This window comes from Dryas octopetala, chromosome 7 (genome assembly GCF_963921425.1).
Source record: "Dryas octopetala chromosome 7, drDryOcto1.1, whole genome shotgun sequence".
NCBI lineage: Eukaryota > Viridiplantae > Streptophyta > Magnoliopsida > Rosales > Rosaceae > Dryas > Dryas octopetala.
Genome location: NC_141372.1, coordinates 8266701 through 8292724, shown reverse-complemented (window position 1 = coordinate 8292724; position 26024 = coordinate 8266701). Strand labels below are relative to the sequence as shown.

Sequence of the window (26024 nt, the reverse complement as noted above, 5' to 3'; positions counted from 1 at the left end):
GTCTACTATATTTCTATTTCATTAAACAATTTTAATGACGTATTTATAAATCAAGCTGCTATATTAGTTACTAACTTACTCATACTCTATTGAATTTTCAACCTGTCTACTTATCTCACCAAATTAACAACTAATTAGACTGTTGTACCTATCAATTTAGATTTGGTGGCCTAAAAGCACTGTCCTGGTCCCTATCCTCATCTTTCATGTTATGCCAGGCGGTTAGACCGATGGCTCTCTAAGCGACACAATCATTCAATCAATCAATCAAATCTAACAACTTTTTTGTTTTGTTCTTTAAAAAAAAAAAAAAAAAAACAGAAAAAGAAAAAGAAAAATAAAAGTGAAATCGAAGACAAAAACCATTTGGGCCGCATGCACCATATCCCGCCCTGTCCATTACCCATTATTCTACGGCCCATATTCGCCGAACCAACCCGCGCCTTCAATTATATAACCAAAAATAAATAAATAAATACAAAAACCAAAACAAAATAAAACCACTTCCACTCAGTCCGAAACTCCAACTTCCTTCTTCTCGATCTCTCCGCCTCAGCTTGCTCTCTTTCTTTCTCTCTCTCTCTGTCTCTCTACTATTAAACGCCTCGTTTCCAATTCATTGCTTGCGTTCTCGCAATGCCGATGAGTTGAATTCGTTTCTGTGTTTCAGTTTCGGTGCTTCGGCTTCAACAAGGTACTCCCTCCCAAAAACAAAAAAGCACGAATCTGCTTCTCAAACGTGTTTCTGATGTTTTTGCTTTCTGCGACTTCACGTTTGCTTTTCAATTCTGCTTCTATGCTATGTGTTACAATGTGCGCTTTTTCTGAAATTCTCAACTCGTTTATTTTCGTTTCGCTGCTGTTGTGTTTGAGGAGTTCATGACTTCATAGGACTGCTCTGTTTTCATGCTTGCTAGCTCATAAATAGAAAATTATAAATAAATAAATGAAAAGTGAAAAAAAAAAATGTGAGCTCACTGTTAAAGTCTCGAAGAATTAATCAATATTAGAATAATATATATCACCAGGACAAGAAGTTTGCCTTTGTTTTCAGACAATAAAGAATTCTTGTATTACCCATTTCATTCTGATTTCTAGTTGCTACTGTAATTTGGTGGCAAATGTGATATTTGGTTGGTAGTCCATATATAGGATTTATTTTTATTTAGTTAAATAAATTGACTGGATATTATTCCATTTTCAGGATTGAATTTAGCATATTCTCTTGGGAATAGACAGTGCTTGAAAGATGGTTCCCTCATATATTGTTGGTGCCCTTGTTCCTCTTGTATTAACTCTTATACTTAAGAATTCCAAGAAAGCAAAGAAACGGGGTTTGGCCGTTGATGTTGGCGGGGAAGCTGGGTATGCAGTCCGAAACCATCGGTCTATTTCCCCAGTGGAATCAGCATGGGAAGGCATTTCAACTCTAGCAGAACTTTTTGAGCAGTCATGCAGGAAGTTCCAAAATAAATGCTTTCTTGGAACCCGGACATTGATTTCAAGAGAGGTTGAAGTAAAGGACGGAAGATCCTTTGAGAAGCTTCATTTGGGAGACTATGAATGGCTAACCTACGGGAAAGCATTTGAAGTTGTGTGTAACTTTGCTTCTGGTTTAGCTCAACTTGGGCATAAAAGGGAAGAACGGGTCGCAATCTTTGCTGACACAAGAGAAGAGTGGTTTATTGCATTGCAGGTGCTTATCTTACGTGGTCTTCTCACATAAAAAATTAATCCTTCTTTTGAATTGTCATGTTATTTCATTTAGCTTTCCTTAAATTTCTTGAGAGCTTCATTTTATGTGATTTTAGTTTATCTAATCTGTATATTCGCTAAAGTAAGGTTTTAAACGGCAATGCTTGTAAGCAATGATAATGTGATTGAATTTCATGTTTGCATGAAAGCTATAAGTCTTGGACTGTCTAGTCCCATTTTATTACAACAGAGTCACACATTACTGATTCCTTTATATGTTTTGTTATATCAGGGTTGTTTTAGGCGCAATGTCACTGTTGTTACCATATATGCATCTCTTGGGGAGGAGGCTTTATGTCACTCGTTAAATGAGGTTCTCTCTCTGTCTCTCTCTCTCTCACACACACACACAACTCACACATTCTGGTATGTTACCAAGGCAGAATAGGTTCCTTTTATTTTTCTGTCTCTCTCTCTCTCTCTCTCTCTCTCTCTCACACACACACACACACACACACACACACACACAACTCACACATTCTGATATGTTTCAAGGCAGATTAGGTTTCTTTTATTTCTCTATACGTTTTCTCATTTTCTGTCAATTAGAGGTCATGTGTTTATTTTTTATTTTTTAACAGGGTAGCAAGTGGTATATTTCCAATTTTATATGTTGTGATTTCCCTATAATTCATCCAAATGTTGCAACCTAGTTGGTGGGATCTTTCACTGACCGGAAATGAAGTGCCAGTGTTGATATTTTAATACTAGACTAGATTATGTTTCACCATTTGTTCTCACAGATATTTTCCTGACTGCATAACTACAAATTTTCATTTTATCTTTCTCCAGACAGAAGTTACAACTGTGATTTGTGGGCACAAAGAACTGGAGAAACTTGTAGACATAAGTGGACAACTTGACACTGTGAAGCGCATCATATGTATGGATGATGAGATCCCATCTAGTGCCTCATCTGTTGAAAGTAGCTGGAGAATCACTTCATTTGCTGACGTCGAGAGTCTCGGCCGAGAAAACCCTGTTGAGCCTGATTTACCTCTTCCTGCAGATATTGCAGTCATTATGTATACAAGTGGAAGTACAGGATTACCTAAGGTTTAAAGCTTCTTGCAGAACTTTTAGTTTAATTTCCACTTTTTTTTTTTTTTTTTTTTTTTTTTTTCTTTTACACTTTGCACATGGTAGTCATCCTAATTGGTTTATAATTGGTTGATTGTCTAGTGTGGAGTTTATGAAAACCTTGAAGCTTTGTGTGACATATGTATCAATGCTATTATTTTTCATTTTCTTTGCTTGCTATGGTTTGTTGTTTGATTCTCTAGACATATATGTAGCAAATTGTTGATCCATAATGAGTTTTGGTTTTAAAATTACCCTTGAAAAGTGAATTTGTTACACTGTTAGATTTTGTAGAATACAAGGATGCTTGATGGTGACTTTTTTATGGGAAGTTTGGTGATGAACCCTACTGTAATTTTTTGCATTTCACGGTAAAAATCATTTATTAGTCTGTGACCTGACCTAGTTGAATCCATGAACCCAATTTAGTTACCCCTTCTTATTTTTATTTAAATAACTGGCTGAACCATGAATTTTCTTATGACTTATCCAACAGAGATATATCTCAGACATATTCCTCTCGTTTCATCAGCTACTCTTAGTTTTCCCCTTGGATGGTTACATGTGGGAGATTGTGACTACTTATAATCTTATTAACATGTTTGTGTAAACAGAATGAGCAGTTGTTGTGTTACATTTCTCTACATTATTTAGTTTCCTTCGGATACATGGTTATTTTTGCATTCTACTCTATTCTGTGCCCTCTATTGAATACTTCTTGTAGTTTTGATTCCCAGCGGCATCTGATTTATTCTAGTTACACGTTTATCTTTCCAAATGTATAAAAAAGGTAATAAACAAAGACCATTAATTCACCTTCAGTTTGCGCTTTGTACAGGGTGTAATGATGACGCATGCTAATGTCCTAGCTGTAGGTTCTGCCGTCATGACTATTGTTCCTGGCATTGGAACCAAGGATATTTATATGGCATACCTTCCCCTTGCTCATATCCTTGAATTAGCAGCAGAGGTATGGGGAATATGTAAGCTGGCTGGATTACAAGGCTACAGTAATTCCATGAGCTTTTTTTTATATATGATAATTTTCTTATCATGTTCATATATATTCCTGCTAACAAGTTTTATTATTTATGTTGAAGAATATCATGGTTGCCGTGGGAAGTGCTATAGGGTATGGATCTCCTTTGACTCTTACTGATACGTCTAGTAAAATAAAAAAGGGAACAAAGGGGGATGCAACTGTGCTTGCGCCAACTATATTGACAGCTGTCCCTGCAATTCTTGATCGTGTTCGAGATGGGGTGCTCAATAAGGTATTTGAATCTTGGCATTCATATGATATATACATGTGCACGTCCACATCTATGTACAGATCATTTGTGTGTGTGTGTGTGAGAGAGAGAGACCTGGTTTTGAAGTTCTGCCAGTTTTGTCAACACTGTATCTGATGCTTCAGGTAAACGCAAAGGGTGGGCTGTCCAAGAGATTGTTTGATTTGGCATTTGCACGTAGATTGTCTGCTGTGAATGGTAGTTGGTTTGGGGCTTGGGGCCTGGAAAAGCTTCTGTGGAACTTTCTTGTGTTTAGAAAGGTCCGTGCTATTCTAGGAGGTCGCATCCGTTTCATTCTGTCTGGTGGTGCTCCTCTTTCTGGTGATACTCAAAGATTCATCAACATTTGCATTGGGTTAGTATGGTCATAGTACTTTTAACTGATATGGCATATTAAATTGTGAAACATGACTTTGTTCACCTATGATTTTATGACGTTTTCATTGATTAGAAAACCACTAAAGCGTTAAATATGAGTAGACCAACTTAATGAGACGAGGTAGTCTTGGTATAGGCCTCCTTAGTCTTGACTCTAACTCTTGGTAGTAACTTAGTTGTAGGAGTTGTCATTTCTTCCCAAAAGGATTATGCTACTCTCTCTCTCTCTCCCCCAAACATTTATACACTGTACAAATGAAATACTGACTTAGGCACTTAAAACTAGTGTTTAAATATTCACCAAATTCTGGCTTTGTATGATGGAATTAATGTGTCTCTAACAACTAGGGAATAGGGATCAATAAGGGCTGCAATGTGGCTTGCATAAATGCAAAAGAGCTGATGGCCGATCATTTGTTGAGGTGGTTATAAACTTATAATCCCTTAGAGCTTTACTGGCATGCTTCCAGTTTGAATCCTTGTCTATTATGCTATAAATAAAGTTTACATATTAATATTGATGGAGAAATCCACTCAGTCTATTAATAGGAAACTTTGAATGTTAAATTCACTAATGCATGATGCCTCCCCCTCTTGTGAAGGAAAAAATTATTTTATTTGCTTTCTTTTATTTGTGCTCAATTCTCAAAAGATTGCATTCATGGTTTGATGGCTATGTACAGTTCTCCAATTGGTCAAGGGTATGGTCTCACTGAAACTTGTGCCGGTGGGACATTCTCTGAGTTTGATGATACATCTGTTGGCCGTGTTGGAGCCCCACTTCCATGCTCATTCATCAAGGTAAGAGATATTCATGAGTATTTTAGCTGATAAGTTTTTGGAGCAAATTTTCCTTTAAAAGAAAGAAATAAAACTTATTTGAAATTCTAATCATGACCTACAGTTTCTTGGTGGTATTCATTTATCTATTTCTATATAGAATTATCTATTCCAAATTCAAATCTATCAAGACAGCTGGCTCAAGAGGAGTTCTGTACTCTGTTTCTGAGGCATGAAAGTGATATTGGCTTTTATCATGTTAACATCTCATCTTTTGTATCCAGTTAATTGATTGGCCTGAAGGAGGATATCTGAAAAGTGATTCTCCAATGCCTCGTGGAGAGATAGTCATTGGTGGTCCAAATGTTACAGTCGGTTATTTCAAAAATGAAGAAAAAACGAAAGAATCATACAAGGTAGACTTTCCGATATTTCATACCGGTAATTTTTTGGTTGGGACCACCCACCAAAGACAAAATGTCCATTGGAGTCTTAACTTTGCAGTGTTTTTTTTTTGTTTTATTGTGAAAAGGTTGATGAGAGAGGAATGAGGTGGTTCTACACGGGTGACATCGGGCAATTTCATGCTGATGGCTGCCTTGAGATAATTGACCGTAAGAAGGATATAGTCAAACTTCAAATGGGGGAGTATGTCTCCTTAGGAAAGGTACAAGTGTTGCAAGATGAATGCAACTTTTCATCAGATTTTCTTCAGGGACTAATGTTTCCTTTACAGGTTGAGGCTGCTCTTTCAGTGTGCCCCTATGTTGACAGTATCATGTTGCATGCCGATCCTTTTCATTTTTACTGTGTGGCTCTTGTGGTGGCTTCTCAAACCACAGTGGAAGATTGGGCTTCAAAGCAAGGAATTCCTTATAGGGATTTTTCAGACCTGTGTGGGAAAGGAGAAACCATAAAAGAAGTACAAGCATCGCTCTTCAAGGTATGCATATCTTCAAGATAAATTTCTTTTACTTTGAACTTAGCGTGTTTCTAGGCAGTAAAACTTTGAGCTCAAAGATTAGTCCAAGAAAGAAAAAACACTTTGAACTTGAAGGAGGGCACTCTTGTATGCGTCTCCCAAACTCTTCTCATTTTTCAAGTTACAAACTCTTTCCAGCAGCCAAGATATCTGTGTAAATTTGATGGCATTTGGCCCTGGCTTGCTGAATTACGATCAATCATATCTGTTATAATTTCAGTCTAGATTCTCTGATCTAAGTTTAATACACAATCAGATTGACCTTCATGCCTTATAGTTTCTTCACGCAGATTTTGGTTAGCCTGAGTTTTATATATCTTACACATTATGCATCTTATGAAAACAATAACTTATGTTATTCTTGTTGGTCAGCCTTTTTCAGTAATTGTTTTACCAACAATAATTTTTCCAGTCATTCACGAAGCTTCCTTCTTGACTGTTGAGTGAACTTGTTACTCGTTCATTCAGCTTCCCTCATTGTGGAGAACTTTTATTCCTTCATAAACTTGTTGCTCATCCGCAAACCTAATCCCCTTCACCACCCCTTTTCCAAACTCCCATTTGTGAACCCCTGCCCTCCTCCCTCCCCCTCTCTACAGAAAAATCTGAACACGCTTGGTGCAATCTACTTTGTTTAGTTCTGTTTCAAACATTCATATTTCACCAATTAATAGGAAGCAAAGAAGGCGCGGTTGCAGAGGTTTGAGATCCCTGTGAAAATCAAATTGCTTTCTGACCCATGGACTCCTGAATCTGGCCTGGTCACCGCGGCTCTCAAGCTCAAGAGAGATGTCATTAAGAAGGCTTTCTCTGAAGACCTCTCCAAGTTATATGGTTCATGATTCTTCAGAAAACCCGGGCTTGTTGTTTGGCGTGGAAGATCGCGATGAGTTAAGGAGCCCTGCCAGATTCCCTCAATTTTGCCCTTGCCAGATTTAATGCAAGCCAAGGTTTAGTGTTAGGAAAAAAAATCAGAAAGACAAACAAATTAAGCATGTCTAGAGTTTAATTGTATTAGCTACTCAAAGCAATCAAAAAAATGATAATAAGAGTTGTTTGATAATATATATTAGCTTACTCGAGTTATTTATTGATTTACAGCATGGAAACTAAGACTTCCCAAGTTTATCAATTTGTGAAAGGATCAAGAATGACCAGAATTTACATACACAAGGGTTGAGGCTATGGGCCCATTGTTCATATGTGAAATTTATTTGGTCTTGTCTTGTCCTGCCCATACTATGTTGCAAAATTTGGTTCCCAAAGAATTTGACACTTTGGAAAGCAACCATGAAAACGATTTGCTGATCCATTAATACCTGTTGGAGTCGGTATTCAATTTCCATAAATTTGAAATATTTCATTTCTTTTTTCTTTGTATAAGAAAAGAGAAGGGAGAGTTGAAAAGAGATAGTTGTTTCTAGAGTTTGGAAAGTGATATTGAGATTTGAGTAGTACTAGTCTACTAGACAATAAAGAAGCAAATAGAAACTAGAAGTGAAGGGAGAGCTGTTTCATCATCCAACTCTGGTCCATCCATTGATACGAACCAGATTGACTGGAGGCAACGAAATTAGAAGCAACCCCACCCCCGCCACCCATGTGCCCATTACTTTCTTTGTTTCCATCACCTTTATGCCCCTTTTAGGATGTTCCATTCATACCCCACTCCACTGCATTCACCTCTCTCTCTCTCTCTCTCTCTCTCTCTCTCTCTCTCTCTCTTAACAAAGAGGAGATCACACAGACACCACGAGGCCTGCAAATGCCCATCAGATGATTGAGTAAGAAATGCCCAACAAGGGACGGTTGGTAATAACATATAAAAAGAAAACATTAATTTTTGCTTTCACAAGGAATTTGCAAAATCTAAGCCTAGGCCAAGATTTTAATTACTAAACACCACATTCACCTATACTAACATTCAGTTGTTGGAGAAAGGTATGCACCACAGCCTTTTCCAAGATGTGATGAAAACCAGTCACACACTCACACCACAGCCTCTATTATAGAGGGGCATGCCCTAAACACCTACACAAGGCTACCAAGGCTCATAGTCCACACCCTAAACCCAAAAGGCTTTAAGCACTTTTGCATTCCCTATGCTTTAGTTACATCCCATGCCTTTATATTTTATAAAGTTGAGATCAAGTGGGAGTCGCACTTTTTGACTTCAACCCACATGCCAGTGGCCGACTCCATGTCCAAAGACTCCAAACTAAACTGTTTTCGATAGGGTTGGGTACTTTGGGTACTTGCCTACTTGGGTTGGTTTGTCAAATTCCAAGGGCAATCAAGTCTTCACTTTAGGAAATACATGTTTAAGAATTAAGATCTACCATAATCGACTGAAATGCATCAGTATCAGTTGACTCCATCTCTAAGCACTAGAAATCTAGAACGAATACTTCACATTGTGCCTTGAAAAGTAGGAAATATCAGCAAATTAAGTGAAGCAGTCTGATGTCAAGAAAATAGGCAAAAGGATTGGATTAGACTGAATTGTACTTAACTGTATTATATTGGACCATACTCTCTATTGATTATTTGGCCATATTAGACTACACCATTTCACTCCAGTCCATTACAACTTAATACGGCATATCAAACAAGTCTTAACAGTATATTTTTTACATTTATTATAAGTTGAGAAAAATGGTTGGCCCTACTCAACCTGACTATAATGGAAGTCTGGAATTCGAACTTAATACCCATTGTTTGATGCCTAGTCCTCCTTTCCTCTTTTTGGTCCAAGTTAATACAGATTTTGTATCATCTTAATTAATTATTTTGCATATCATCTCTTTAATAAAAGTGAAATTCATATATACAATCTTATCCTTATTATAAAGGTGGTACACAAAATAATTAGTTGAAATCAATTTTTAATCTTAATCCTGATTCATTTCTTCAACATTCCTTGTACTTAAGTTAAACCCAAAAACTTACTAATTGGATTATATTGCTTTCAATAAGTTATTTATTTTAGCCTTATAAGCGTCCCATATCCCAATATAATGTCCATGATATCACACTCTCTCCCATAGTCCGATGCCAAAGAAAATAAATGAACAGAAATTTTACACGTTTGATGACTCTTACACTTTGGAACTTAGCCATGTGAAATGTCTACTTAGTGAAATCAAGCAGTTAGAGATGCCTTGAAACTCACAACACCTCTCAAAATTCCCAATATACATGTTCTTTTTTTGGCCAAGATAGTCTATACATGTTCAATTCCTACATTTTATTATTATATTGGTCAAATTGACTTGTGGGCCAACCTCATGATCACCTCCGTTGATCCACAGTTGTTTCCAAACTATAAATGGCTTCCACCATACACACATACCGTGTGTATTCTCTGAGACACAAACTTAACATTCTCTCTTTTCAGGGTCACAAAAATTCTCACTTTCACTTTCTTCTTTCTTCTTCAACCCTCACCTTTTCTCAAATCTCAATTCCATAACATGAACGGCAAAAATGGGTACAGAGAAGACAACTCCTACTGCTATTTCCACCCCAAAGAGGTGGTTGTTGGGGTCTGCTCACTCTGCTTGACTGAGAGGCTTCTCATATTGGCTTCAAGAAAAGGCCACCACCACCACCATGCCTCAGCTTCCAGCAGAGGCAGTACTCATAGAAGTAGTCAAAGTGGCATTCCCAAGATCTTTGCTTTCAGCTCTTTTCTCAACCGGCTTGAATTCCCACACTGGAAACCTGCAGATAATTACAGCTTGGATCAAGATGCTTCCACCAGCCAAGAAGGTAATGTTTTCATATGGGTCTGTGGCAAATTTTCTTCTCTTTAGTGGCCATGAGTTAATTGCTGGTGATATAAACAAGGTTAAGGTCCTAAGGAGTTGGATTTGTATGTGTCTGTTTGTGTGTGTTGGCTTGGCCTATGTTGCTTGCTTAATTAATTACTTTTTTGTGTAATAATGACAAAATTATAGGTTCATACAAAACTATGTAATGGCAGATTGGAGATGCAGGAGTTACTTTTAAAACAAATCACATTGGTTGTTCAAGACCCATAACAATATGAAAAGGAAAATCAGTTGTCAGATAGCATAAACAGAGTTGGGATTTTAGGGACATACATACATGAAGAAGCATCTGTTTTTTTTTTTTTTTTCTTTGGGAGGGGGGAATGGGATTTGAAATTAATCATGGACCTTGTGATAATTACTACAACGTCCATGAAATATAATTCAAGAGCTGTTGACGGATTGTCTAATCATTCTGACTTAGGTTTCATAAGAAAATGATTTATTTAAGAATTGTTTTCTGAAAAGGCTACATCCTACTGGCCAAGCTACATTTGTTTGTTTCTTTTTTGTTTTGGTTTTAAAGTAAATGAGGCATTTAATTAAACTTCTTGCTTAAAGTAAATTATAGTTGTCTTGACTCTTTATGAGCTTTTGTGCAATTACATTTGGTTATTCATTTCAAAATAAGTAAAGGGCACTAATTAAACTCCTTCAAATCTAGATTATTTATTAGAAAAAAAAACCCTCTTTAGATATATCTTAAATGGACTCCATATTTATTTTTTTTCCAAATAAATGTTCTCTATATTAAGCAAAAGTAGTGTGATAATTACATATTACCTTATTTATAGTTCAAACTTCCAATTGTTTTCCTCTCATAATCAATCCTTTCTCTTTGCTTATACTCAACCTTCTCTCGGTTGGCCAAAAAAAATACTCAACCTCTCTCTCTCTCTCTCTCTCTCTCTCTCTCTCTCTCTCTCTCTCTCTCTCTCTCTCTCTCTCTCCATTCCAACACAATAATAATGAAACTATTGCAATGTACATTGAGCTCTACAACATTGTTGTTTTTTTATTGCAATAATGTAGTGCATATCATGTCCCATACACGTTGTAAAAGAAAGTTGGAAGACAAAATTGATACAATTAGCATTTTACTTTAGGAATTACAATTGTTTTTAATTGGGCAAATGAGAACATAGGAGGGAGCCAATATTAGGCCTTTTCTTGCATCCATTTTAATGTTGTAACTAACCACTTAATCATGTCCTAAGCATATTGGTCAAAAAAAAAAAATCATGTCCTAAGCATACATATACAACTATTAAGCACCAATCATATATGATATGCATGTGTGTAATTTGCGGGTGTTTGCACGTATTTTGAATTTCTTTGGGCACCCACCGTAACGACACATTCACTATCCAAACGGGTTTTGCAGACTCATTCATATCAATCAAGTTTGAAGAGAATGGAGTTGCTTCATGGGAGAAGAACAAAGTCTCTAAGGTGTCCCTAGATCATTGCAACATGTCCTGGAATCACAACTTCAGCAAGGAGGCCAAGGAGACCAAGTGTGTGATAGAGCATGGGAAATCTCACACCCCGCTTAGGTGGCGGAAGAGGATTGGGCACCTGTTCCAGCTCATCAGATGGAAGAGGTCCAACAAGGGCAGTGCGTGCCATGTCAACAACAAGGTGGAAGGAGTCAAGGTAAGGAAGCAGGGTTGGATAAGAAGTCTGACAAAGAGGAGGACCATGGAATAAAGGGGGGTGTTGTACAGAAAGTGACACAAGTATTTTCCTCCACCATACTCATTTGTGGGTAGAAGCTCAATAAAGTCATACATTATTGAAGGTGTGGTAGTCAAATTCGATCTTCACTTTATCATTCCCTAAAAATGTGCTTTATGTGCTTTCAAAATTCTTGGGTTTCCTTTTCTCTTTTGTTTTTCTTCATTTCTTTAAACAGTACAGGCTGTAAAAGGGTTCTTGAAGTATGCTTTGGATTCACATTGTTATGGAAGAAAATTGATTTGTAAGTTCCTCTCCCCATACCGAACATTGTGAAGCCAGACCCATGTTAGGTTCACAAAGTGGGAAACAATGGAGCAAAGGGCCCATTTGCTGTGGTTTTGGAACTTGTCTGATAATTGTCTTGAATCTTGATGGTGGAATATTTTGTTCCCTCTCATAAAGAAAATTAAAATGGAATTGTGATTCACCAATGTTTTAATAAATTAATGGAAAAAAAAATGGTATGAATTTGTTAACATGTTTTTAATAATGATGAATTAAAAATGTTAACGATGAGTCTCACTTATTCTCCCCATGTGCAAGTCATCATCCATGTGATGTACTTGGCAAGAGTGATTAGGCCAAATTTGTTTACTTGTCTCCTTCGATGGTGCAATTTGTCCGAAAGATCTGGCTTGCTCAAACAAAGGGACCATTAATGGTTGCTTAGACTTAGGACCACGGTGTAGGTTTTGAAAAGTTTTCCTATGTGGTGTACAGTGTACTGGTGTATGAAAATGACAAGACATGGTTGTTCACCCAATTTCATTAATAACACTAAAGTTATAAAATGGGTCAGATAAACATGACACGAAGATAATAAATTTAAAGTGAATTTGATGACATGACATAAATTGATCTACATTATATCATATTAGGCACCTATATGACTATGCCTATATGATATAGTCAATAAGAACAATTTTATGGTATGTATACAAACACATTTTATAACTCTTAGAATTTTAATGGGTTTATTTTTTATAATATGATATATATTTATAAATTATTAAATGTATTTGTATGTCATACAATATTCGTATGTTTAACTCACTTAATAGATTGTGGCTTGCATGACATTGACATAAATTATTTAGGGAAGACATAATTATTAACGGGCCATGTCCGATTTGGTTTGAATTACTTTGACTTCTGAATCAATGGTTATCCCTACAAATCAGGGATCACATTGCATTACAAACGTCCATCAAGGCCTGCAATCTACCTGCAATTTGGACTTTACTCTTTCAAAAATTCCATCCTCTTGGGATCTCCCTCAAAGTATTTAAACATATTCTTAATACAGTGCTAAAACACATGACACTATTGCTCACAAGGGGCAGCCTTTAGTTTGAAAGACTTGTATTATTTTTCTTAGCCTTGAAAAAAAGTGAATCTATTCCCAAATTCATGTTTATCTTTGCCAAGTTTCACAATGAGAAATGAGATTCTGAGAAGCTGTATATTCACAAGTGCCATCAAATTTCAATATTTGGAGCTGTTAACAAATTTTAGAACGTCTGTCACTCTCAATGTGCTAACTACATCTAGTACTTGCACTGTTTTACTCCTTGTATATGACTACAAATTAATAAAATGCAAAAATAAATGGTATAGCTGACTGAAAAACACAGTACATTTGGAGCTTTCACTTGGTGAACTTTACATCTGGGTTTCTCATGTATTTGAGCCACATATCAGCCATTACTCTTGAAGAGATGCTCCACAACAAATCTGGACCTTTAGATGATGACACATGTTTGCCTTTCTTCCCAGCCTTTGCCAATGCATAAGCAACCAGCCACTGCATTGCAGTCAGCCTCTGCTTCTCACTGTCCCATGCATTAATCCTCTTCTCTCTTGTCCTCACCTTCAAACCCCCCACATGCAAACTTGTCACTTTGAACTTCTTTTTCCTCCTCCTCCTCCTCTCCATACTTATAATCCACCTGATCAATGGTCTCAGATCGCGTCGCGTAAATAAGCGCAATCATAGGCCCTCCCACTGCCTCGTACCTCCTTATTGGATCCCTCAGCTGAACCACCACTGCCAGTGTGATTGTCTCTAGCTGATGATCACCAACTGAATTGGCCAAGCTGTGGTTCTTAATCCAATCCTCCAGTGACACACAAGAAGCAAGTGGGTGAGTTTCATTTTTGGTACCATTACTAATTGCTGAAACATCAAATGGGGCTTCTTCCTCAGCCATTTCAGCCTGAATTCTCAACGCTTCAAGAGCCATTCCCTCAATTTTCTGCATTGAGAAAGCAAGAATGTCTTCTGCAGTCAAAGGGTTTTCACTCACATTCCAAATCCCAGTTGAAATCCTCTCTTTCCTACCTGTATTCATTGCACTTGACATGATCTTAACAGCAGCAATGGTGCGTGCAGCACTGGAACTAGCACCTTCTTTGTTCCTCCCTTGGATGATTGCCGAAGCAATGCCTTCGAAAGCAATCTGCTCTGCGGTTTTATCCATCAGGTCATCCATGGCCATCAAAGTTAAAATCTGGGAACTCAGCTCATCAAGTCCAACAGCTGCAATCCTCTGAAACAATTCAAATCCACTCATGGACTGATCCCATGGCAGAACAAATGGTTTCGAAATCTGCATGGCCAGTTTCGGAGTCTCTTTCTTTGCTACTACAACATTTAGAGGATTCATGGCTGCCAAGTACCCTCCATCCCTGGTTTGAACCACACAGCCTAAGGTCTTTCCGAGATCCGAAAGGTAAACCTCTGATTCAGCCTCTGCAGAGTCCTCTGCTCCTTCAAGTTCAAGAGGAGGAATATCACTTTGACTCAGTTTATACTCATTTATGATCTCCTCATTCTCAAGCATTTGAAGAAACTCCTTTGTCACTGTTTCTTCATCTGCCTCCAATTTTGGTGACTCGATTTCTTCTTCGTCTTTGTTGTCAACTTTTTCTTCACCCATCAAAGACTCAAGGGCCTTAATCTGCTGAGCAATTGAATCAAGCTCTGTCAATCTTGTCACATGCACCTGGTCTTGCACAATTTCCTTCACAACCTCACTTGATGCAGCTGATTTTTCTCCCACAGATAACTCTGATTTCTCTTCCTCATACTCCTCCAACACCTTGTCTTGAAACTCCACTCCTTTATCCACCACTTCAAATTCTGGCATATCAAGATCCTCCACCTTTGGCCCTGCTGGTTCTTTAACTTCTTTTGGCTTCTGAGCTGAAGAAGAAGATAATGGAGCTGGGTTTGGCTCATCAAGGTTCAGCTCATCAATCCCATGAAGATCAGCTGCTGTTCCTTTCTTTGAAGGAGTCCAATTAGCCTCTCCTCTGCTTGATAGCTTTGGACTAGGCACACTAAATGAAGTCTTTGACTGCTTCCTAGCAAAAGATGAACTGAAATTCTTAGACTTACCAGACTTCAATTCCTCAGCCTGACTGTAAATCCCAATCCCACCATCCTTCTCCATAATCTGAAACCCCAACTTGAGCACAAGCTCGCCTCCTTTGGCCTTCCCCAAAAGACTAAAACTCGTATCCCATTGCCGAATTCGCGTACCTTGGTAGTTCTTCTCAACAGACTCCTGAATCAGCTGACTCAAATCCACTGAACTCCTCCCAAAATCAAGCTCTTCAGCATCAACAGCAAACACATATATCCAAAACGGCCGCGGCTCAAACTTGAGGTGCTGCTTCCCATGATGGCCAGCACTGCAATACACATGGCACCTAACAAAGAGTGTTTCTTCGAAATCTGCAGCCCCCTGTGACACCCTTGACGGCATTGTTTGAACCGCGCCGTCTTTGGTCTCCTTCTTCCTAACACAGACCGAAAGACGAAGGCCATTCATTGAGGCTGGAAGGCCTTGTGCAGTGACAACCTCAATGGAGAACAAGCAGCTCAGTTTGTGCATTCCAATGTGGGACAGAGCACGAATTGGCTTCCAATTCCAGATACCCTTTTTTTCATTGCTAGTACTAGTTTCTCTGTCATTCAAGCTCTTCACATTCAACGCTTTCTTTGGCTCCTGGTCTTCGTCGTCGTTGAGCTTGGGGCGGGAACGCCAGGGCGACAATGACATGCGCCTTCGCGATCTGGGATTCGGTCTCATCTCTTCAACTTTGGCTGTGGAAACGATTTCATTGTTTGATGGGAATGAAGGGATTGAGCTTCGAGGCAGAGCAAGGGAGGCGGTTCTTCGAGTGGCGGCGGTGGTGGTGGCAGTGTGGGATTGGTAGAGGGACTCGCTCAGCGCTTCGAGCTCTTCCAGGAGCTGAGTGTTGGAGTTTCTCCTGCTGTTGCTGGTTGCTGCTGAGTTTTCGGCCGCCATTGCCGAACAGAGAAAACAGAGCAAACAGAGCAAAACAGAGCTAAGAGGATTGAATTGGTGCAAGAGGTGAAAAGGGTACTGAAATTATTGAAATTAGATGCATAGCAATAGCAGAGAAGGAATGAAGGAGAGGAAGATGATGATAAGGGGTTGATCACGTGGTTAGGGGGTTTGTGAGGTGGAGAAAGTGCCATGAATTTGTGAGTTAAATGGTGGTTGATGATATATCGATAGTTCCACCTGAGCCAATGAATTGTGTGAAGGATAAGAGGAAAGCGTTTGTTTGTGTCTCATCTCTCCATCCCTCTCTCTTCTTCTCTGCTGAAAGAGACATTGATTGGAAAACAATGACTCAATGAGGAATGGAAACTACCTCTGGTCCCAGAGAATTAATTAAATTTTGGTTTCTTCTTTCTGCTACCTTAATGTGTATAGAGAGTTATTCTTTTACAATGTGGTTTGTTTTCCATGAAGCTTCTAACATTGTCTTGTTATTTACCATCACTATCATTCCAGAAATTTGGACAAGTCAAGTACTTCCATCACTGTGAATTGTGAAATGAATGGTTTTCATGTTGGGATTGGATGCCAGAGAAGACTGAACTGGTGAACAGGGAACCATTAACACCAATTGTAACATATTTACAAAGATGAGTCACATGTACCCATCATCTAAGTGGGTTTCCCTAATTTCCTTATGTTATTATTGGTTAGGTTACTGGACGACAGCAATATGCATAACTAAAGATTTTTACTTCTTTTAGTAAAGTGATACTTTTTCACATAAATGACCTTTATATTGTTCCATCTTTAAAGAGTCACAATGATTTAATAAAAATTCGATTGATTTGCATTAACATTGACATTAACCACGCAACCTACCCTAAATACTATATTATGAGAGATTTTCGGTGTGACCGATACACTGTCACGTAATTTGACTAATTTAATGTGTCATAATATAAATGAATGTTATTAATATTATACCCTATAGAGATAAACATATCCTCTAATAATACGCTCATACGTATTAGTTATATCCAAGGAATAAAATTTCGGGTTTCGAGGAAATTTCGATGGAAATTTCGACGAAAATTTCGAAGATTTTTAAATTTCGACAAAAATTAGACGGAAATGATGGAAATTGCTATCAAAATACGGAAATTTTGAATGAAACTTTACCATATGTTTATTTAACATATTATCTACTAAATTGATAAAAAAAAATTGAATAAACCAAATTATATAGTAGGTTTTATGTGATATAAGATGAATATAATGCACGCTGGAGACAAATACTGTTAAATAAAATTAGTATATTATTTATACTATATAATCTATACACTAAACCCTATGTATTTTATAATCTATATTCTATATTGTTTAGGTTATGATATATGATATTAGAGTTTAGGCCCTTTAGGGTATTTTAAATTATTTTTTATATAGAAATATATTATAGTTTACTAGTTTAGGATTTAAAAACAATTAAATGAAACTCCAAAATGGTCAAACGAAACTCCAAACTATTTTTTTTTTTACAATTGCCCAAAGGCCTCAAACCCTAATAAATCCTAAACCATTTAATTTTTTTCTTTTTTTTAATTTTAATTTTCCTTTTTTCCTTTATTTTTCTTTTTTTTTCTTCTTTTCCTTTCCTTTCTTTTCTTTTTTTTTTTCTTCTTTTTCTTTCCTTTCTTTTCTCTTTTTTTTCTTCTTTTTCCTATCTTCTCCAGTTCTCCCCGAGTCTGCAGTTCAAGGCTTCCAAGCTCCATTGTTTTTTTTTTCTCTCTCTCTCTCTCTCTCTCTCTCTCTCTCTCTCTCTCTCTCTCTCCCCTGCCGTCGCCCCCCCATCGTCGCCCCCCTGCCGTAGCCCCCCGCCGTCGCCCCCTGCCGTCGCCCCCCTGCCATCGCATCATTCTCCCTCAATCTGCCGCTGCCGCTACTCTGCCTCCCCCCGCCACGCCTTCTTTCTCCCTCGACTGTGTAGGTGAGGTAAGTTGATTAGTTGGGAATTCTTGGGATATTGGGTTGTTCCGTTGTTGTGGTCCTTGTGGAGCAGTGGAGGTGACGAAATTTCTCTGAAATTCAAAAAATTTGGCTGGTAGGGTGTTTAAAATTTCGCCCGAAATTTCGGCCGAAATATTTCGAATTTTTGTTGAATCAGTGTTAAAATTTCGGATCCCTTCAAAATCGAAATTTTCAGCAAAATTTCGCCAAAAATTTCGAAATTTAAACCCTTGGTTATATCACATAACATGTATCGATTACACATTAAAAATTCTCCAGTACAATAATACTCTAAGCTCTAGCCAATTGGAGTTATTGGACCATTAATGAATTAATTGATATAGATTTGCTTTGGGACGTACATGGAAATTGAGAAAAACTTCAAATGTTGTGGGCCAAAATCGCAAGAGCCGCACACGAATTACCTACAACCCTAGATATTAAGCGAAGATGCAAATATGGCCAATTTGACTGAAACTATTTGCTGTGGAAAACTGGAAGGCATGTGGTCGGTTTCGATAAAGCCATAATTTATAGGACATCTTTTTTCTGAAGCTAGCTAGCTAGCAGCCTAGCACAGGTCAAATGAACAACTTTTCAATTTTGAGGAAATCCATTGCATAATCTGCAAATATATAGCTACCATTTATGAGACTGCTCTTGACACCTTGTCGGCCTCACTCTAACCTTCTTTTCTCTCCTTTTATCTTTAGGCTTTTTAACAAGATACCACCTGCACTTTGACTCGATTTGTATATTACTACCTAAATTAAAAATTGAAGCAAGTTATCTCATGAATTAAATTTTATTTGCAAGTTACCACCTTCATCCAAATCCTCATGGGTATTTTAGTCTTTGAACTTGGGTGAGGAAGTTTTTGCCACCTCAGCATGCTTAGTGGCAAGACCCAACCAATTACAAGTGGCCACATGTAAAATCAATTTTCTATTTTTACAAATTTTGAAAATTAATTAAAAATAGCTTCGGACTCAGAAAAATATACGAAAAATTCTTACGAACTCATCTTGACTAATACTAATTTACTATACAGTCAAATTATCAATTTTCCCTCCAAGAGTTTCTAGAAAATTTGGGAAGTCCAAATTTATTTCTAAAAAATTAAAATACTCTAGACTTTTTGAAAATTCATAGGATAATTTCTCGAACTCCAAAAAAATACAAGGTCTGCACCATTAGTCTTTCAAAAACTAACACTACCTTTCTCGTGAACACTTGCTACCCAAAAGACCTCTCAGTCTTAGAGGAAAATAAATTCTAGAAAAATTCTAGAATTTTCATAAAATCTCGAAATAATTCTCTAAAACAGGTTTTTGGTAATTTTCAAAATATTTTTTAGAATTCTTCTGAGACTTTACAAAAATTCTACAATTTTTATAGAATTTATTTTATGGCAAGAAATTTATTTTAATTTTTTTAGAAATAAATTTGGACTTCCCAAATTTTCTAGAAACTCTTGGAGGGAAAATTGATAATTTAACTTCATAGTAAATTAGTATTAGTCAAGACGAGTCCGTAAAATTTTTTTGTATATTTTTCTGAGTCCGAAGCTATTTTTAATTCATTTTCAAAATTTGTAAAAAATAGAAAAATAAAAATGATTCTACATGTGGCCACTTGTAATTGGTTGACCGTTTCCACTAAGCATGTTGAGGTGGCAAAAACTTCCTCACCCAAGTTCAAAGACTAAAATACTCATGAAGATTTGGATGGAGGTGGTACTTGCAAATAAACTTTAATTCATAGGGTAACTTGCTTTAATTTCTAATTTAAGTGGTAACATACAAATCGAGTCAAAATTCAGGTGTGCATCTTGCTAAAAAACCTTATCTTTATTTCACTTCAAGCTAGAACAACGCACATGACACCAGCTTTCTTCTACTATGTATCTCTTTAGATAGGTTCAAGTTCTCATCTTCTTTTACTAGTTTGTAAGTGATCAAATTTTCTTTTCTCATGCATATATATAATTTTTTTTCCCATCGAAAAGAATCAAACTCTGAATCAAACTTAATTCTAATTCTTATCTCATCTATTCTCACCATCTGGGCTAACCTCAAAAGCTACTCTTCTCCCATATTTTACTAAAAGAAATTCTTATTAAAAAAATGTTAATGGTACACAGTACTCCTTGGAACCCCCAATATGTAGGCATGTTATAGATGATTTTTGTGAAGTGAGTCCTGCAAGGAGTGTAAATTATTAAACACATTGGTATAAGGTATCCTGAAAACCAACATACAAGGAAAAGGTGTCCAAGTGCATAATTATATACAACATATTTCAAAAGTACCCAAGCGATGTGGCACTATGCTCACATTTCACCTTAACACACTAGGAGGAGTGTTAGCATAGTCTTAGTCGCCTAAGTACCTCTAAAATATGTAGCATATAAGTATTTGGGCACCATTTCCTTGCAAGCCGGTCTTCAAATACAAGTTCTACCCATGAGTTTAACCAGTGCCACAAGAAGGATTGTGTTGAAGTAGATGAAAGAGAGAAATTACATGCCTACTTACATGGATTGGTAAAATGGGACAAGACTTTGTGAGACAGAGGTTGTTCCTTTTATTAAAATCTAAATGCACAGAGCCTTCAATTTCTGTGGGGTTCTAAATTATTACCTAATTAAAGGCTTAAGGGACGTATTATGAGATACAAGACAATTATTGCAATACCAAATCATTTTCACATGCATGCACTTATTGACTAATTAAGTTCTTTGTCCAAACTTCTGTGACATGCCTTCTTGAAGGGTAGGGGTGGATCTGAAAATGCTCCAGTTGAAATTTTATCAAAAACAAACTTGGCAGCTGCCTCAGTATAATGAACACCATCCCAATTCACTCTAACCGATGGTTGTTTGCATGAACCAACAAATATTTGGCTTCCATTCACTGTAACTGTTGCTCCACATTCAGCACTGCCGTTGTAGTTATACTTGCCACCATAGCCACAACAAGCAACAAGTGGGAGCTCAAACCCTGAAAAGTTTTGCAGGCAATTTTTAATACAATTGAAGAAAATTTGATTCATCGAATTACTCCATGCTTTCCCAATGCAATATATCATGGTTACCAAAACATTTTCTTAATTTTGATTACAAATAATGTGATGAATGACTTGACAATGTCTTATTTGTTAGAAATAAATGAGATTAAGAGTGACTTTATGTATATATATATATATATATATATAATTATATATGAGCAAATGAAAAACTTTCAAACTAATTTCGATTTAAAAGTTTGAGATTTGGACATTACTCTTCAAAATGTCCACCAAAATCAATAACATGCCCTAAGTCCAGCAGAATCCTTAAAATTGCTTAGGAGAAAGAAAAAAAAAAAGCTACAAATTTGTAATTATGAAATATTAGAATGTTTTGTGAAATAATAAGGCTTAGTGGCTTACCATATTTTTTGGGTTCCTTGTAAAGAGAATATTTGACAGAATAGACATCTACATAAGTGAATGCAGCCAAAGGAAGTTCCTTCCTAAGTTGAAGTGTGGCCTGCTTCAGCTTGTGGTTAAAATGCTGAGCTACTTCATTGTAGGGCTTTGCACAGCCAACCTCATCCTTAGCTGATGGAAAATTGGCATTAATGTAAGGGAGGCAACCAATTGGCCCTGTGTTGTGGATCCAAAATGACCTTGCTCCCAAATCATATATTTTCTACATTGTCACAACATTAGCAACACAATTTATATAACGAGCAATAAAAAAAATTAAAAAAAATGTTCTTTTACCAGACAAACAAACATGTTATGTTACCAGACTATTAATTACGTCGATTGATAAGGTAAAATCATGTTTGAATGCATGATCTTAATGAAATATATGCCATGTAATTTTATATGTTTTAAAAGGGCTTAGAAATATGACTCATATTTTAGTGGGCCTCATTTGGGCCAGAATCTGTAAAGGGTCAACAACTGCACCTGATTGGCAAATAAATGGGCTTCTTGGTTATATGGGGTGGTTGGCTTGGCCCAGCCTAACCCAGCCTAACCCAACCTATAGACCCCATGTCTGATGTACCATGATCCAAACATATCACTGTGAATGATTAATTACCTTAATATTTGTTGAGAACCCACTGATTATATCAGGAACAGATGCATTGACTTGCTGTATAGTCATGTTACCAAAGAACCCTTGGCCAAGGTCGTTCTGACCTATGTCGAATGTGTATAAAGCTTTAGAGAAGTATTCCTCCTTGGGCATTAAACTTGCAAATACTCCCCCTACAAATTGAGCAAAGCTCCATTAATGGCAAAGTTTTGGCTAAAAAATGATGTCTCACTGAATAATTGTAGCCATATGCTAAAATCTGAACAATGTTAGAGATTACATTTGTGAATCACATCACTGACCCATCTCTAATAAAGGTGTGATGTACGTGTCAATTTGTTCCTACTATGTGACAATGTTAAGTTATATATATATAAAACAATTCACTGAAAAGACGGTATGGTATTATTCTGCTACTCAGCGCTATCACGTGACATACATAAACAACCTCACTCAACTCCATTAGAGATGCAGTAGACCACCTTGCAAACACATCAATTGATGTGAAGGATCGAATAATCTTAAAATTTGAGTGTTTTTTACCTCGATGCCTTATGAGTTGTGATCTGGACTTTAGTTGCATGAACTGCACGTATTGAATATCGAGGTAGAAGGGACTGAACCCACCAGCTGGTAGAATGAGACTTGGCAGTGTGATGGTGGAAGCTGCAGTAGCAAAGTTTGCACCGCGTGTGAAGTTGGTCCCAAGGGAATCCAGATATGCGCTTAGATAGGGGTAGCCAAGACTCTTTGCTAAACCACAAATTTTAAGTTAATTTAATCAGAAAACAAAAAAAAACAAAAAAAAACCAAACAAACAATCAAAACCCAGAAAGATATAGAGTAGAAAAAGCATGTTGCAACAATGTGGGGAATGATTGGTCGAGATGATTAAGTTTGATTTTGCCCTTAATTAAGTTTGTAATTACATTCATACCAGTAATTAATATATTGTGTTCATGCAACCAAATTCCGTAGGGCTTATAATTCTAGTAGTAAAATACTTTTTATATGGTTAGAGTTGGATTCTCGTCTTAGATAGACTGGTCAACCATATTGTAGATTTCGTCTACTTCTTCTCGCTCATCATTTCTATTTATTATAGAAATTAGGCTTATTCATACCATTGCCCCCTGTAAGATACACTTTTTTTCACTTTGCCTCCTGAAACTTAAATCCTCTTAGTTTGCCACCTGAACTTCAAACAGTTGTTGCAAAAAACCCTATGCCGTCAACTCTGTCAATTTTTCCGTTAAAAAAGATGACGTGACACCTATATGGCATAGGTGGGACCCTTTTCTAGTTATGTAACATCCATACAGACACTAAAAATTATAAAAAATTGACATTAAGCTCGAAATTTGCAACGTCCCCTACTCATATAATCATATTTTTTATAATTTTTAGTGTCTGCATGGATGTTACATAACTAGAAAAGGGTTCTACCCATGTCATATAGGTGCCACATCAGCTTTTTAAACAGAAAAATTGACAGAGTTGACGGTATAGGGTTTTTTGCAACAATTGTTTGAAGTTCAGGTGGCAAACTGAGAGAATTTAAGTTTCAGGGGGCAAAGTGAAAAAAAGTGTATCTTACAAGGGACAATGGTATGAATAAGCCTAGAAATTAATGCTATGGAAAATCATCAAGAAAATGAGTGTCCAGAGAGCTTCTTGGGCCTACCACTTTGTGCCAAATTTGACCTTGGAAAACAAAAGCAATTTCTTCTACAAGCATATATATGTTTGAATTGTCAACCATAGAAGAACTCACGGGACGTTTGCATATGAGGAAACTAAGATGACAGGGAGCTATATATATATGAGCATGAGTCCTCAACATATATATTTATCAAACTGTGAATCTGAATCATCGTATAAATTGACTCTTAACTGAATGTGTGTGATCCATAAATTGACTCTTAACTGAATGTGTGTGATCCAGACTTACTGTTATAAAAGAATATTATCATACATATACATATACATATATAGGATAAGAAAATGAAGATATAGCTAGAAACATACCGAGGAAATCGATTATGAGCCTGCCATCTGAGAATCTTCCGGCCGGCATATGAAAATAGGTCTCACCGTAAGGTGGGGATGGTGGAAGAAGAGATGCAGCCAGTCCACCGGTGTCTGAATTTGAGTCTCCAAAGTTGAAGATGGCTGGAAAGCCACAGTCTTTCAAAGCCAAGGCAGGGCTCAAAGTGGTACTAATATGTGATAAAAGCATGTAAGACCAAAATAGAGAAATAATAGCTCTAGGACTAAGAGACTCCATAGTGGGCAAATACCAAAAGGATGCAGATGATGAGAAGTTGAGAACTGATAAAATCAAAAGAGATAGGGTAGTACTTTTTGTTTTTTATAGTGCAAGCTGGGAAGGTGGAATTTCATTTCCATTGTATTAATTTCTAGAAAGGCATTTGGCAAGGTACATAGTACATATTCTTTTTTGGCCAATAACGTATATACATATTCTTTTTTGGCCAATAACGTACATACATATTCAATCATGTTGAAAATCTAGCAATAAATTGGCATAGGACATTTCAACGTGCTCTGCGCGAGTTGTATTGGTTTGGTTGGACCAAGAAAAACCATTTTTTGAATTTTGAAATTTGGTCATTTTTAACAAAGTGGAGAAGAATACCACTAGAGGAATAATTTGTTTGTTGAAAAGTTGAAAAGTTGAAAACTAACATTTATTGCATTTCAAATAATAAATAACAATGTTTTAAGAAAAACTATGATGTAACAAGATGTGACATTTTAATAATTTCTTTTTCCATAAATTTGTATTATATTAATTTTGTCCACAACTCAAATAAGCAGCATTTTTAGGTCTAAAAACATTGTTATTGGATGAAACTATCTTGTTCACCTGAGGACAAATTTTTAGCATCAGTGAATGCTTAATGATATATTGGAATTCAATTTCTTGTAAAAAATTTTATATTACGTTGTTTCTAATAGTTAAAATTGAGTGTGGCACTCAAAAAACATTGCTCAAATCATCAGCTCTCTATGAAATTGTATGAGGGCCATTGTCATTCAAATGTCTAATGAGCTCCCTAGTTTTAACCTAGGTATGAGCAAGTCTCAAAATTCTTTTCTTTTCTACAACTAATTTTTGGACATTGCCATGGTGTAGTACCCCTTCTTCTAGAGGGTTACAATTTGGGGTACTGGCAGTACTTGCTCACAAAAATAAATTAAAAAGACCCAAGATTCAGTTACTTTGATTGAGAGAAGAAAAAGAAAAAGAAAACTAAGGCATGCACAAAGTTAATGGAATTCAGCTACTTCCAAAACCTCGATCTCCTTATGATTTAGGAAGCGGGTAGGACCGTAGGAGTATAAGCATTCCTTTTTTTTTTTTTTTTTTTTTTTTTTTTTTTTATAAATAATAGAACTTTCGGTCATTCTAGTATTGCCCTAGGCTCTTCCAATCTTCCTAGAACATAAAATTAGTGGTGTGTTTAGTGTCAAAGGCATGCAAAAGGTTAATGTTGAAATAATAGTTCAGAGATTAGCTAGAATCCAACAAATTAAGAGGCCAGCAAAGCTATGTACCAACAACCTTTGCTCAATCATTCAAATCACTTCAAAATTCCACACCATAATTCTTTCAACACTGAAAAGTTCAATATACAAGTTTCTAAATAAATATGGGCAAACACAAAACCGATACAATTAACACAGAGAAGACCCTTACGTTGTTGCGGAAGCAAATGTTTGACTGTTGATGCAGATGCC

At 36.7% G+C, this 26024-nt stretch overlaps 4 protein-coding genes across 5 annotated transcripts; 2 read left to right on the top strand and 2 right to left on the bottom strand.

Moving 5' to 3' along the window:
• The first annotated feature begins 502 nt into the window (after nt 1-502).
• LACS9 (long chain acyl-CoA synthetase 9) lies at nt 503-7467 on the top strand. The gene is made up of 12 exons (XM_086250851.1): nt 503-694; nt 1205-1696; nt 1988-2068; nt 2548-2811; nt 3674-3805; nt 3936-4109; nt 4253-4482; nt 5189-5306; nt 5570-5701; nt 5818-5952; nt 6022-6228; nt 6942-7467. The coding sequence occupies exons 2-12, from the start codon at nt 1250-1252 to the stop codon at nt 7107-7109; spliced, it is 2088 nt and encodes a 695-aa protein (XP_086106977.1). The 5' UTR covers nt 503-694; nt 1205-1249; the 3' UTR covers nt 7110-7467.
• A 2063-nt stretch (nt 7468-9530) lies between these two features.
• LOC147279307 (uncharacterized) lies at nt 9531-12206 on the top strand. Its single transcript, XM_086251111.1, has 2 exons — nt 9531-10038; nt 11485-12206. Exons 1-2 carry the CDS (start codon nt 9741-9743, stop codon nt 11808-11810), a joined length of 624 nt encoding a protein of 207 aa, XP_086107237.1. The 5' UTR covers nt 9531-9740; the 3' UTR covers nt 11811-12206.
• A 1070-nt stretch (nt 12207-13276) lies between these two features.
• On the bottom strand, nt 13277-16363 carry PMI1 (plastid movement impaired1). The gene is given in 2 exon segments (XM_086251688.1): nt 13277-13752; nt 13754-16363. Coding segments are annotated over 2 exon segments (2667 nt in total). The 5' UTR covers nt 16157-16363; the 3' UTR covers nt 13277-13488.
• Nucleotides 16364-20679: 4316 nt separating this feature from the next.
• On the bottom strand, nt 20680-24617 carry LOC147279305 (esterase-like). Of its 2 annotated transcripts, none has more exons than XM_086251186.1 (5): nt 24288-24617; nt 22887-23012; nt 22263-22432; nt 21599-21860; nt 20680-21168 (listed from the first exon to the last, which is right to left on the bottom strand). In XM_086251186.1, exons 1-5 carry the CDS (start codon nt 24544-24546, stop codon nt 20894-20896), a joined length of 1092 nt encoding a protein of 363 aa, XP_086107312.1. In that variant the 5' UTR covers nt 24547-24617; the 3' UTR covers nt 20680-20893. The 2 variants fall into 2 exon arrangements, with proteins under 2 accessions (XP_086107312.1, XP_086107314.1); XM_086251188.1 differs by having other exon boundaries at nt 22803-23012; nt 24288-24610.
• Nucleotides 24618-26024: the final 1407 nt, after the last annotated feature.

What these genes read in the sequence shown, in the direction of transcription:
- LACS9 (XM_086250851.1), top strand. Translation starts at nt 1,250, where the DNA reads ATGGTTCCCTCATATATTGTTGGTGCCCTTGTTCCTCTTGTATTAACT. An exon ending in AGTGGTTTATTGCATTGCAG is followed by an intron (nt 1,697 to 1,987) that starts GTGCTTATCTTA and finishes TTGTTATATCAG; the next exon opens with GGTTGTTTTAGGCGCAATGT. An exon ending in AGTATGTCTCCTTAGGAAAG is followed by an intron (nt 5,953 to 6,021) that starts GTACAAGTGTTG and finishes TTTCCTTTACAG; the next exon opens with GTTGAGGCTGCTCTTTCAGT.
- LOC147279307 (XM_086251111.1), top strand. Translation starts at nt 9,741, where the DNA reads ATGAACGGCAAAAATGGGTACAGAGAAGACAACTCCTACTGCTATTTC. An exon ending in TGCTTCCACCAGCCAAGAAG is followed by an intron (nt 10,039 to 11,484) that starts GTAATGTTTTCA and finishes CGGGTTTTGCAG; the next exon opens with ACTCATTCATATCAATCAAG.
- LOC147279305 (XM_086251188.1), bottom strand. Translation starts at nt 24,546, where the DNA reads ATGGAGTCTCTTAGTCCTAGAGCTATTATTTCTCTATTTTGGTCTTAC. An exon ending in ACAACTCATAAGGCATCGAG is followed by an intron (nt 22,433 to 22,802) that starts GTAAAAAACACT and finishes CTCAATTTGTAG; the next exon opens with GGGGAGTATTTGCAAGTTTA. An exon ending in CAAGGAACCCAAAAAATATG is followed by an intron (nt 21,169 to 21,598) that starts GTAAGCCACTAA and finishes AAAACTTTTCAG; the next exon opens with GGTTTGAGCTCCCACTTGTT.